Source organism: Parasteatoda tepidariorum, chromosome X1 (assembly GCF_043381705.1).
Source record: "Parasteatoda tepidariorum isolate YZ-2023 chromosome X1, CAS_Ptep_4.0, whole genome shotgun sequence".
Taxonomy (NCBI): Eukaryota; Metazoa; Arthropoda; class Arachnida; order Araneae; family Theridiidae; genus Parasteatoda; species Parasteatoda tepidariorum.
In genome coordinates this window covers 51,436,900-51,450,043 of record NC_092214.1, presented here as the reverse complement: position 1 = coordinate 51,450,043, position 13,144 = coordinate 51,436,900, and the positions used below count along the sequence as shown (strand labels likewise).

The 13,144-nt window shown below is 26.9% G+C and overlaps 1 protein-coding gene across 1 annotated transcript in view; it reads right to left on the bottom strand.

Annotated features, from left to right (window-relative positions):
• Window positions 1–13,144, bottom strand: part of LOC107443755 (A disintegrin and metalloproteinase with thrombospondin motifs 9) — a 335,002-nt gene that overhangs the window by 65,672 nt on the left and 256,186 nt on the right. Inside the window, exons 4-6 of the mRNA XM_043044658.2 lie at window positions 10,735–10,889; window positions 6,625–6,708; window positions 5,397–5,512 (exon numbers count right to left, since the gene is read on the bottom strand). Of these exons, the coding sequence (XP_042900592.1) occupies window positions 5,397–5,512; window positions 6,625–6,708; window positions 10,735–10,889 (355 nt within the window). The remainder of the gene's footprint in view (window positions 1–5,396; window positions 5,513–6,624; window positions 6,709–10,734; window positions 10,890–13,144) is intronic.

Sequence of the window (13,144 nt, the reverse complement as noted above, 5' to 3'; positions counted from 1 at the left end):
AGCATCTTATAGGGGTTGCAGTAAATTTGAACAACATTATGATTCTAATAATAGTTTAATATTTTCGTATGCAGAATGCTTTTGTGCATCTGTTATAAGCAATCAAGATAAAAATATAAAAAAATATATAAATGAATAAAAGTACAAAACATTTAATTTTCTGTACAATAATCTATAGTAATTTATCGGTGTAACATTATTTATAAGAAGAAGGAGCATTCAAAATCTATACCAATCAGTACTGACATTCTAACACTGTAATCGGTAAAATTTTTTTCACTGATATACATTGATTATTGTATTAATTTAAAAAAAAGAAATAAAGAAATTAAAGTGTATTTTACATATATTTATTCCGATTATATACTTATATATATATATATATATATATATATATATCCATTCCATTCTTAATCATTGGCTTAAAATAGATTTTTCTTATTATTTTTAAGACGTAGAAATCATTCTTTCACAAAAATAAAAAATCAAGATTCCAATTAAAAGGTTATTTTCTGAAGTTAATGGGTAAATGTTCTTCGAGTCATACTCATTATGAACTCCCGAAAATATATATATATNTTTTCCAAAATCACCCCTCAAGCCAAATTATATATATATATTTTTTATTATATTTTGAAAGATATGGAATGCTTTTAAGAAAGCTATAAGTGATAATTATTTTAAAGGCGCGCATAATATATTATTAAAAAAGCAGAACTTACCATAATTTAATAACAAAATATGCTCAAGTTGTAGAAAAAAAAGCGGACCGTGCTTAAACTTTTATAAAAGTGAAGTTCTTAGAATTAGCGAGTTCTAATATGATTATATGCATGCCTTTTATTATTAAAGCAGTAATCTAATTTATCTAGGATTTCAAAGATTTTGTGCATAATGAATTAAGTATAAGAATTAGTTTAAAGAAAAAGAAAAAAAGTCTTTTTTGTTCTAACAAGCAATAATGCTGCATTTTCTTTTTTAGCATTTCTTTGTTATAATGCACGTGTTTCCTGCTAGCTTCAGATAAAAATGTCTGTTAGTTTCAGGTAAAAATGTATTTGTTTTGCTCTAAAATATTACACACTTTCAAAATGCAAGAGAATGTTAATAAAATATTTGTAATAAGACAAACAAATTTAAAAGGAGGTTTAAATTATTTATTGCTGGATTACCTCTGAAATCTTGCTAACGAAAAGACTCTATTGTTGGTTTCTTAATATTTTAATAATTACTATAGCGCAATAGTATAAAGGTAGTTTTATTATAACGCTTTTATTTTTGATTAGCTAAGTATAAAGTATGATGTTGATTGGAATCTGAATTTAAAGATTTAATGAGATAAAATTAAACAATAGTTAAAAAACTTTAAAGAAATCTATTCCTTTTGAAAGTTTTTTATTTCCGGATAAAATTTTTTTTCTTCAGATGTTAAGAAACTTCCCGGAACTTATAGCAACCCCATAAAAATTCTTTATAAAAGCAATTACTTATAAATATCATACAAAAAAAGTTTACAGAATGCTTGAAAAAATACTGTAACACCAGTCTTTAATATCTCATTCATAGATAAAAGAAAAACCTTTTAATTTGTCATTTCAAGGGGATTAGCTACATTTAAAAAAAATCTTTTTGAGGTTGTAGTAATGTATTACACTTGTTGGGGGCCTTTATAGGACACTTTTTTAGGATCTAAATGGGCGAATACCCGTTGCATGTCGGACGCGTGAGATTGTTAGGGCCTCACAGATCATCCCGTCTTTATTTCATCTTTTGCAGGTGTTGGCGGATTTCAATGTTGGAATGCGAAGGTCAGAATAATCGTGACGGCCATCACAGGATAGGTGAGCAATATCGGAGGAAGACCTAGCTGACCCCCTTGCTACCTCCCTCACTTCGGGTCATGGGGATTACGGTCTCAGTTAATTTTGTACAAAAACTCGACTGGATACCTCAGAAATGATATGGCATAAATAAACATAAGAATTTCAGTTGATGGTTCAATAATTGACTTTTAATGGGAATAAAACAGCCATTTTAAATGCTGTCTTTCAAATTGCGAGGAAAAAAGTGACACTTAGGAAAAGAAAAATAGGATTTTGATGGAAAAGAGATAAAAAGATGAAGGAGAGAACTTTAATATTATTATTATTTTTATTATTGTAAACACAAAGCCACACTTGGAGGTTTTGAATAATTTTAAACAGACTGAAAATGAATAAGATTAAGTTAGGACAAGCTTAAAAATTGCATTTGCATTGATACGATCATATTATATGACTTTTGATAAAGAATAATAATAATGAATTATATCTGCAAATAATTTGAGGTATATTTGTTTCCAAAAAAATTCTGTACGCAAATACTTGATCATGTTTAATTTCATAAATTAACTATACTAACATTAGATAAATGATTTTTGTAACTGAGTGTTTAATTGTGAAAATACTGTCTGAAAACTATCAATATAACACTTGCAAGTTTTACACATTTCATCAAAATCCCTTTTTTATCTAAAAAAAAACGATCTTCACATTAGTAATTACTAGTAGTTAGTAATAACATTAAAAAAATACTTCACGTTACTTATAATCAGGAATTAAATGGATTTGATGAAAAGAGCTTCAAACTAATTTTATTTAATCAGTGAATAATATTTGACAATATTTCTACTGTTATTTATAAAATGCTATAGTAGAGCATATTAAATGGTTATCATCAGTAAGAAAACATTGAAAATGTACCGTATTCGGATTTTAAATTATAGCTTATATACTTTAAACTAGCGCAGCATTGTTAATCAAGAACTGTTGTTAAAAATATCTGTTATTAAAAATATGATTTAATTTAGGCATCTGCACTATAATGTATCACTATAATAAACTATAAAACGAATTTACAATGTTTGTAAATGAGAAATGAATTATGTGTTTTAATTATACTCTATGAGTTAAAAATTGATAGTGAAACTGAATATATGAAGAGTAAAACAAAATATTAGGAAGTAAGTAGTTTCAAAACTATTAAATTTAAATATTTTCATAATTAACAGAGATTCTGCAGAAAATACAATTCTGGAATCGAGTATTTGCTTTTATACATTTACTTGTTCAAAAATATTTTCAGACCCAGCCAACATCTTTATAAATTCACAGAAAGTTTCAAAGGCGGCTGTGTCTGAGAAGCAGTGCAAGAGCTGTTTTAAAACAAATCACGTAAAAATGATAAAACCTAAATAATTAAACGCATAATCGGAAGCAAATTCTTACGCGTCATGAAAATTTCATGTTATGAACAACAAAAAAGGACTAGAATTAATGATTTTCTTGGACGAAATTAATTTCCCGCTTTTACTATTCAGACATATGTAAATACATCTAGAACAATTTTTAATATGAATCTCAATTGTGCTCTTGTAAGCAAATGAGAGATAGTTGAGTAATTGCGTGAAGTGATATTGTGTACAACATAGTATGAATTTATGTATGAATCTGTGTCTGAATTTATCGATGAATTTATGTATAAAGACACTATAAATAATTGTAAACAATGATTTATAATGATTCATTTAAATTGTTTACAGCAGGAGCTCTTTTTTTAATGTTGTTTTTTGCCATGCAAGCTTATTATTATACCCTTTATAAAAGATACTTTGATTTCATTCATTTAAGTATAAATTCTAGTAAAATCTTAAAAGTTGCTTTTATTCGCTTAAATTGAAAACATATTAAATGTTATATGTATGTATGTTATATGAATGTTATATTATATGTATTGAATGTAATATATATGTAAACAAATTGTTTTTACAAATGCATAAAAAGAACCAAACAAGGGTTTTAGTAATCATAATATTTCAAAAAAGTACTGAGGAAGTTAAATAATTTTTAAAAATACAGAGATTAGTAGCAAAAGTATCAATAAAAACTTAGTGAAATTCTTTTTAAACTTCTTTATAAATTACTTACCTGAGACTTTTAATTTATTTAGTTAAAACTGGTAATGTTTATTATATTTCCTAAAATTTGTCACCAAAGCAGCATTATAGAAAATTTTTAAATATTTTTACTTAAAACTTACATAAATGAAACATTTTTGTTTAAGAATTTTTAATTGTTACATTAGATTAGTGTGAAGGGAGGAGGAGGTTGAGTTCACAAGGGCTAATGTGTGTAACTGGAATAATTCTATTAAAGTTAATAATAATTCAAAACATCATTTTAAATTTTTATATGTAGTAGCATTACAGCACACTTAATAATTAAGTAATAAATAATAAATTCAGATTCTTAAGTTGGAAAAATGAATTTATGATTTACTTTTTAATCGCTACTTTAGACTATTTTTTTTCATTGTTTTATGTTTTGGGATATATAATATTATTTATGGATATGCATACTACTTATTTTAAAAATCACTTTTGAATTGCATTTTTTAATTCAATATTATTCTTAAGCAAACAACTCCATTGACTAGTGAGGAGACTAGTGTGGACACAAGGTTGTAGGGCTACTGTAGATTTATTGAGATAGAGCTCACTGAGGCAATGTGGGTAATTATCAGCAGATAAATTAATCAACATTTATGTACTAAATTAGAATGATTTCGTAAAATAATTAATTTATTTACAAGTTTGACCAATTAAGTGTTTCATTCTTCTAATTTAATTTATTTTTTGGTCAGTGAAAAAAATTTCGAAAGAGCTAATGTTTTAATACACTTTAAGTTTTTTTTTCAATTGAAAATGTTGAATACCTATGCAATTTGATATGAAATTGATTATCATGAATGATATAAGTAAAATTGACCATCCAAATTTTTAATTCGTCTAACTTTATGGTTCATTCACATGATAAGCATGACCTACCTCTTAATTGACATTTACTATTGATTCGTCAAATAATTTCTTAAAAAAGCTAAATTCCACTTAATTATTATTTTTCTACTAAAAATACTGAAATTAGATTTCTAATATGACAGTTGAATTTTTGAAGGAATTTTCGCATAGTTGAAATATTGCCTAGTTCTTAGTTATAAATAAATATTTATAGGACTTATGATTTTTTAGAATAAACGCTGCTATGAATAAACAAAAATATATTTTTGTATATTCATATCTATTTTTATTTTAATAAACACAGTTGTGGTATACAAAACTAATTTTAAGGTAAAAATTTTAAGTTCTAATTTAAAGGTAAAGTCCCTTCCTTTTGGTATAATAGATTAAATAATCAATTTTATGAGTCAAGGACCGAATCTTGGGGCTAAGAAAGGAAAAACATCTTTCCTTTATTCGTGCTGTGAATACCTCAAGATGAAAATAGGCATTCAGTTTTTTATTTCGAAAAATACTAGAAAAATCTTATCCAAAAAAATATTATATTAAAAAATAAACGTACCTTGTTAGAAGTATAGCTGTATCGTGATGGTGTCCTTGAGCGTCGTTTAATTCTTGTTGCCATCGGCAGAAATTTCGAAGAGTTTTTGAAGCACTGGGAAAAATTATATCAGCATCCTACAAATAGTTTTTACGTTTGAAATCAATTACAAAGTCGGAATCAATGAAAAATATTTAATAAAACAAATTGAAATGAATATCATGCTATAAGTAGTTCAATCAATTTAAGTGGTTAAGAAATGGTAAGGATAATTCCTCGGTCTTGTCTAGCAAGTGGCACAGGAAATTTATTGTTTGATTTTTTCTTTTGGGAAAACGAGAAAAAAATAATTTTGTAAATATATATCTATGCCTAAATATAGCAGTAAAGCAAACGAAGGAAATAAAAATAAAAATATGGCCTTCGAAGTCTATGTCTTCAGGGGGTACCGACCTCGGAAGCATGATATTTATTTCAATAATAAAACAAAACCTTTTCTATTGAGAGAGAGGCTAAATTAAATGCCAAAATTAGCTCTCTCAGTACAACGAAGGTTTTGTACAAGTCCAGGAAAAAATATATGAAATACATAAAACCAATTCAGAAAAGAAATTCAAACAAAATCTTGAGAAAATAAAAGCAACAAAATAACAACAACAAAAAAAACAATAAAAAAAAATTTAAAAAGGAACAGAACACTGGTAACTGAAACTGGCAACTGAAAATTTAGTAACTGGAATATGTAAATTAAACATCGACACAGAAAATTCTAGTTGCACTAATGTTAAACATATTTTACATTTTAAGGTTATTCTAAACTCAGTAATAGAGTATTTCACGTATGGTTCATAGAGAAGTTATAAGTTTTCATTTGCTTCACGAGCAAAATATAATTGGGTATATCGGGTCATTCCGTGGTAGGGAGACAATTCTAAATTCAAATTCGAACATCGACACAGAATATTCTAGTGGCATTAATTTTCAACATATTTTACATTTTAAAGTTATTCTAAGCTCAGTTGTAGAGTATTTCACGCCTGGTTTATAGAGGAGTTATAAGTTTTTATTTGTTACACGAGCAAAATAAATGGGTATATCGGGTCATTCTATGGTAGGCAGACAATTCAAAATTCAAATTTTAAATAAATTTTATTTAAAAAATGATTGAAATCATTTTTATGCATTCAAAACAGGTACTAAAATATTCCAGACTATATTAATTAAAATAATATAAAGTAATTCGACTTACCTCTCCTTCCGACATTATGATCAACTTCACAATAGAAATATTTATGTTGTTACCTATACTAGGATCTTTGTAAATACGGGCAACCTATAAATAAAAGACATTACCTCAATTTTTTTTTAATTAAATGTAATATATTTCGCATCAAATAGCAAATAATGTTGCTTATATAAATGCTAATTTATGAAACAAGTTTTTTCCTAAGTTATTGCTATTGAAAAGTTATTTAGTCTAAGAACATGATAATTTGATGAAGATTGGCTGAAATTAATAGGATTATATTGCAATATTTTGGTAACACTTTCGTACTCATAAGTTTAGAACTTAAACACAAATTTTCTTTGTGATCAAGACAGTATTTATTGTAAGATATTGCTGAATATTTTCTGAAACACTAGTTATCGATCATTTCTTTGTATCATTTCTTTGTAATATTACGCTTTTGTTTTTATCATTTTTCTCCTAAAAATCAAAAACAGCTTTTATGCACTGATTCTTAATATAGTTTCCAATTGTGTATTTATTCAGTTTTTGTTAATATTAAATTTCCAATATAGTGAATTGAAACCAATTGTGCAAAAAAAATGATTTAAATTAAGAAAATTGAAATTTAAAAAAAAATAATTAAAAAAAACTTTTGCAAATTTGGATTTTATTGCTCCAATGAAGGGTATATTTTTGAATTTGAAAAGCTATTATTCTTTTTCCACATTTAAATGAATACAATACAATTTATATTTTTTATTGTTAGAATTATTTTATTGTTATATATTATTATTAGAATTCTCATATATTGTCTTATTGTTAGTCTTTTGAACAAAATTAAAAACGTACTTTCCACAATCTTTGTAAAAAAAAACTTCTCTGTCATTTCGAGCGTGAAAATACTTATTAAGCGTAAAAATAAAATCAATAAAACTTTTACGAAAACATAAAAGTTTCTGTCATAATAAGGCATATAGCAAATGGCAGTTAAAAGTTTCTTCAGAATTGTCAAAAGATTTTAAGTTGATAAAGTAAGTTCGTAGCTTATTAAAGGGAAACACTTTTTTCAAAGATTTAAGTTAGCGTATGTTTAGGTAAGTGCGCCACTTACAAAAACGTTGCTTTCTGAAAAAGTTTCTCATTAAATATAATGAGGGCGAAAGTAATTTACTTAATAAGCCAGAAAGAGTCATTCAACAACCATTTATGGTGCTGAAATTTCAATCTTATATGCTAGATTAGCTTTCTATAACTGCATTAAAAATGGCGGGGAAAGAGTTTGCAATCAACTAGAATAATATATATGTATTCTTTTAAATATAATTTTTTTGGCTCAATAATTGGCGCTTTGCTTAATAATAAGATTAATGCAGATAAAACTTTTGTACTTCGAACAGTAGTCTTTTTTCCCGTATTTTATTAATTTTTATTTTGTGCTCTAGGTTTTTTTTAATTGGTTTTAAAATTCTTGAGCTTTTTGAATGTATTGAAATTAATTAATACTTCAGAGTTTTAAATTTTTTTCGTTTAATGCCTAATGTGTATGATATAAACTTTTAAAAATAGAATCCGTTGATAAATTGCGAAAATTGGTTATCATAAGAAATTGTAACTCCCATAAAATGTGAAGACAATTTAGTAATTAATTAAAACTCAATTAGTAATTTTTCGTAAAATAAACATTAAAATTACAGCACAAATTTGCTTTTCTTTATAGCAAAATAAATGTAAATATTTTATTTTTGGTTTTCAATTTGCTATTCAACTATTTTTATCTCAAAATTATAAATTATATTGGTTTTCAATTGGAGCATTATAATTACTTGGAACAGCCATTTATCAGATCTTATGAGCTATTTTTCCCAAGTAGTTAGCATACCATGAATACAGCACCAACTTGTAAACTAAATACTACCTTCAGATTTTTAATTAAAGAAATTGAATGATTATGTATTTTAAAGTAATTTCGGGAAAACAAGAAAACTGGTGCACTGAGAATAATGTTTGGTCAAAATTACCGGAATATTGCAAAATTTACTGTGTTTCTGTCTCTATAGAAACACCAAAGGAATTGGTAATTTTTAGCACAGTGCTTTGATAGTGTTTTTGATAAAATTATGACAAAATATGGCTTTATAATATGTGATAAAATTTGATCAATGTGGTAAAATTTGGTAGTTTTACCGTGATACTTTAGAGCGTGGTATCAAAATATTTAATCGGTTTAAGTTATTTTTATTTTTTCTAATTTTTACTAAATAGGACGTAATAAAACTAGAATTTCAAAAATCAGAATTTCAGGTAAACCTTTAGCTTATGAACAGAAAAATTAACAAACGGACAGTATAAATACCGTACATTGTGGTTTTATTCACCAGAAATGCTATAACCATACAATTCGGTAGTTTTTCCAGATTATATTTTCACCGTTTGAGTCAAGTATCAAAACGGAAAGTACGACAATAATCAATCCAGCTTTCGATTGATGGTCAGACGTTATTGCTTCATGAGTTTCTTCAACGTAAAAGAGTTTTGCTTCCTTTTTTTTGTGCCCGTTTCATATTTTTTATGCATATTTTACTAACATAAAGGAAATCAGCTTTTCAATGTTCAACTTAAATTTGAGCTACTTGACTAAAAAATTTCCCAGTCCTCTCGTGAAAATTACAACATTAACGAAATACGCAGATCCGATATCTAGATTGGCATTAAGTTATAAAATATGAAGTATGAAATATAATACTAAAGAAAAAAAAAGTGCTAATGTTGAAATCATAGATTTGCTTAATTCACTTCCAACGTAAGAATATTACTATTTTTCATTTATAATTAATTTTAAGTTAATTTAATATGAAATTAATTTGAACTTAGATGAACTCTTTTTTTAATCTTCTCAATTTTTCTCAGCATTTCCCATTCATCCCTTTATCCCATAACTGCCATAGTATTAGAAAAAACCTAGATTGATGAAAAATGCACAACATTAAAATATTTTGAAATAGATGGTACACAGTAAAGGGTGTTTTAAAATTCACGCAAGATTTGATTTTCGTGTTATTTATGAAATTAATATTGCCAGGAAAAGGAAAAAGACATCTGGGCAGTTGACAGATTAGGATTTATAAAACTGGAGCTCTAAACGAAAAACAAAGGCATTTTAATTGTTGAGGGTTTATTTATTTATTTTTTAAGATTTGTTAAGAGATTCTTTGGACGTGTAATTTTCTGTTTTGTTGATCAAAATTAGTTGATCACGCTATTTAACAGCGATGACCTTTTTCTTAGATTTTTTTTGAAGAGAAATGTTTAGAGTATACCAACAGTCTCCTATCCATACCTCGAGGGAAGAAATTGTGGAGCTGTAACAATAAAATTAATGTTACAATTACGTTGGATATCTTTCAAAAATGTGCTCGCGTGCCAGCATAGCAGCGGATGCCATTTGCCCAATATACTAGCTCTATACTTCCCTCTACATTTTACGAACTGTATTAATCAATAAAAAAATTACTATTTTTGATTAAAAACCTGTGTTTTCCATAAAGAATAACTTATTTCGCGACAACCTGTACTTTTTACAGGATTACTCTTCGTTATACGGCAAACAGGGATATTTTTCAAGGGTAGTAACAGTACATATAATTTATCTTTAAGGATTATAATTTTTCAAAATTCTGTTCCATCACAATTATGTTTTTAATCATGTTCTTTAACCATCAATAACATTCATTTTGTTTAGCTCAGTAGTCGACAAACAGTGCTTTAAAACCTCGCTCACCCGCACTTATCCCAAAAGCAAGCCGCTCTTGAATTGGAAGGTATCACATGTGTCTTGCTGACCGCTAGTGTAGCGGAAACTATATTTTGTCTATAAAACTTTCGCTAGTTGAACATAGAATTCAGTTTAACATTTCATTAATCTTTCATGAATCTTTCAAATATAGACTTTCAGAGTAGCTTCAGGAGCTGAGACTTTTGATTAAGGAGGATATGAAATATTGTGGACTAATAAATGTCAATTTTAATGGTTATTTTAAGAATTATAAATACTATCTATCTGATTAAACAATTTTTTCTAGCTAATGTTATCTAATACTATATGTGTATTTTAAAACTTGATAAACTTACTGAGGCCATTAATGTTAGAATATACATTTCTAAATTGTCTCCGTGGTATTTTCGCATTTTACTGTCAGCAACAACCATCACTTCCAGATTCCATTCTTTAGAAACAGATCTCTTCGTTCTTAATTTCCCAATTGGAAAGTCAGTCATTTCAGGACCTGAAATTAAAAAAATAATAATACAAATATGTAGTTTTAAATTAACATGTAAAGTTTTAATTTAATTGCATAGTTTTAGAATAATTATTCACAACGATAATTTCACGATTTTTCCCCCCAGGAATTTGAATTTCCTAAGTAAGCACGAGTCACCAAAACTCCAAGATGTCCTCTCAGTAATCTTTCCTTTATTTTTGATTTTTTCTTTTTATTTCAGACTTAGTTAATATTTTTTGATCCACTCACCTACCGAGTAAAATACCGTTTAAGATTAGCTCAGTAAATCAGGTTCCAGTTCTTGCGAAACAAAACACTTCATTATATTAATCTAGTATAGTATTATAAAACAGTGACTGAAGCTTTAAAACAGGGAAAAAGGAATGATCAAGACGATTTTCCTCATTAAAAAATGAACCTAAATAAGTTCGCTGTTAGATGTTTAGATAGAATAATGTGGAGCATATTTGAAATTTCATAGCAATATTTTTAAAAATAAAGTGCTTCGGTTCCCATATTTATCACATTACATTCTAAAACATTAAATTGTCAAAGAAAATAATAGTACAGATATATAGTTTTAATTTAACATGTAAAGTTTTAATTTAATGGCATAGTTTTTGAATAATTATTCACAAAGAAAATTTCACGAGTTTGTTCCAGGAATTTGAATTTCTTAAGTAAACACGGGTCACCAAAACCCCAAGATAACTTCTCAGTAATCTTTCCTTTATTTTTGATTTTTTTCCATTTTCTTCAGATTTACTTAATATTTTTTGATCCCCTCAACTACCGAGTAAAATATCGTTTAAGATTAGTTCAGTAAAACAGGTTCCAGTTCTTGCGAAATAAAACACTTCATTATATTAATCTAATATAGAATTACAAAGCAGTGACTGGAGCGTTAAAACAGAGAAAAAAAAAGGATCAAGACCATTTTTCCTCATTAAAAAATGAACCTTAATAAGTTCGCTGTTCGATGTTTAGATAGAATAATGTGGAGAATATTAGAAATTTCATAGCAATATTTTTCTTAAATAAAGCGCTTTGGTTCCTATGTTTATCACATTATATTCTAAAACATTAAATTTTGAAAGAAAAAGTTTCAATTAAAAATGTAAGAATCCCTATGATCATATAGTTAAAACAGGCTAAATAGGCAATTACACCGCTAAGAGCTTTCGAAAAACGAATTGCAACCAGAAACGTTTCTGAGATTGATTTAACTATGTGTATTCATCTTTAAAGAAGTTAAATAAAAAATAAACAATTTAATAACGGATTTTTAAATGAGGATACTTAAAAAGTGTACGGTTACTGCATTTTGCCACACAAACAGTTTTTTAAATTTTATTTTATGGAAATAAGATTATGACTAGCTTTTTTTCTTTTTCAGATAAAAGCTAAAAACTCCTAAATTGCCTTTCAAACTTTTTCTTCTTAATTCTAGACGCAAGAAAGAATAAGGATGCATAATGTCGCATTATCTATAAATGGGAAAATAAACTAAAAAAGTCCAAATAATGGTCTTTTAGTATTACTTTTTTTATACTCACTTAATCGTAATTGTATTCACGGTACTATCCTTTTAGCTTGATAATTTTCTTTAATGTCTAAGGAGAATGTAAATGGGCTTAGACAAGATATAAGATATCATTTGGGAAATTATCCGCATTCTATACTTTATTGTACCGGTATCTGTTAAATCCCTTCATATTTTTCCTGTCACTAACTAATAATTTAAGAATTAGCCATTGAACCAAAAAAGCTTGAAACTACAAAATATATTTAATGCACCAACTTAAGATTTCTATAAATGTCTCAAGTCTTCGTTTTTTAATATTAAATTCTACAGTTATTTGTTTCCATAATTTAAAAACCTCTTAATTTTTTAGTGTAATTCTAGAAAAAACATTTTCAAACTCGAAACTAAAATGATTTTCTACAATGTTCATGCAAACAAATAATGATTGGCTCCCTCAAACAATGGTATTATTATAAAATCTTGGTAAAAACTTCTAAGTCAGACACAGATCCTAATTGATACACGTTTTAATGGAAAATGTTTAATTCAAATACGTTGGCCAGTTTAATAATAATCAACATTTTTAAATTATCCGGAAAAGTGTTTATTGGTGAAATACACCATGATTTAAATGTAGACAATAAGATGCTTCTATTTGTTATACTATTAGCTAGTTGAATATCCGGTAACTTGCACTTACCTGGAAACAATACTAAGGAAAAGCTTGATATTA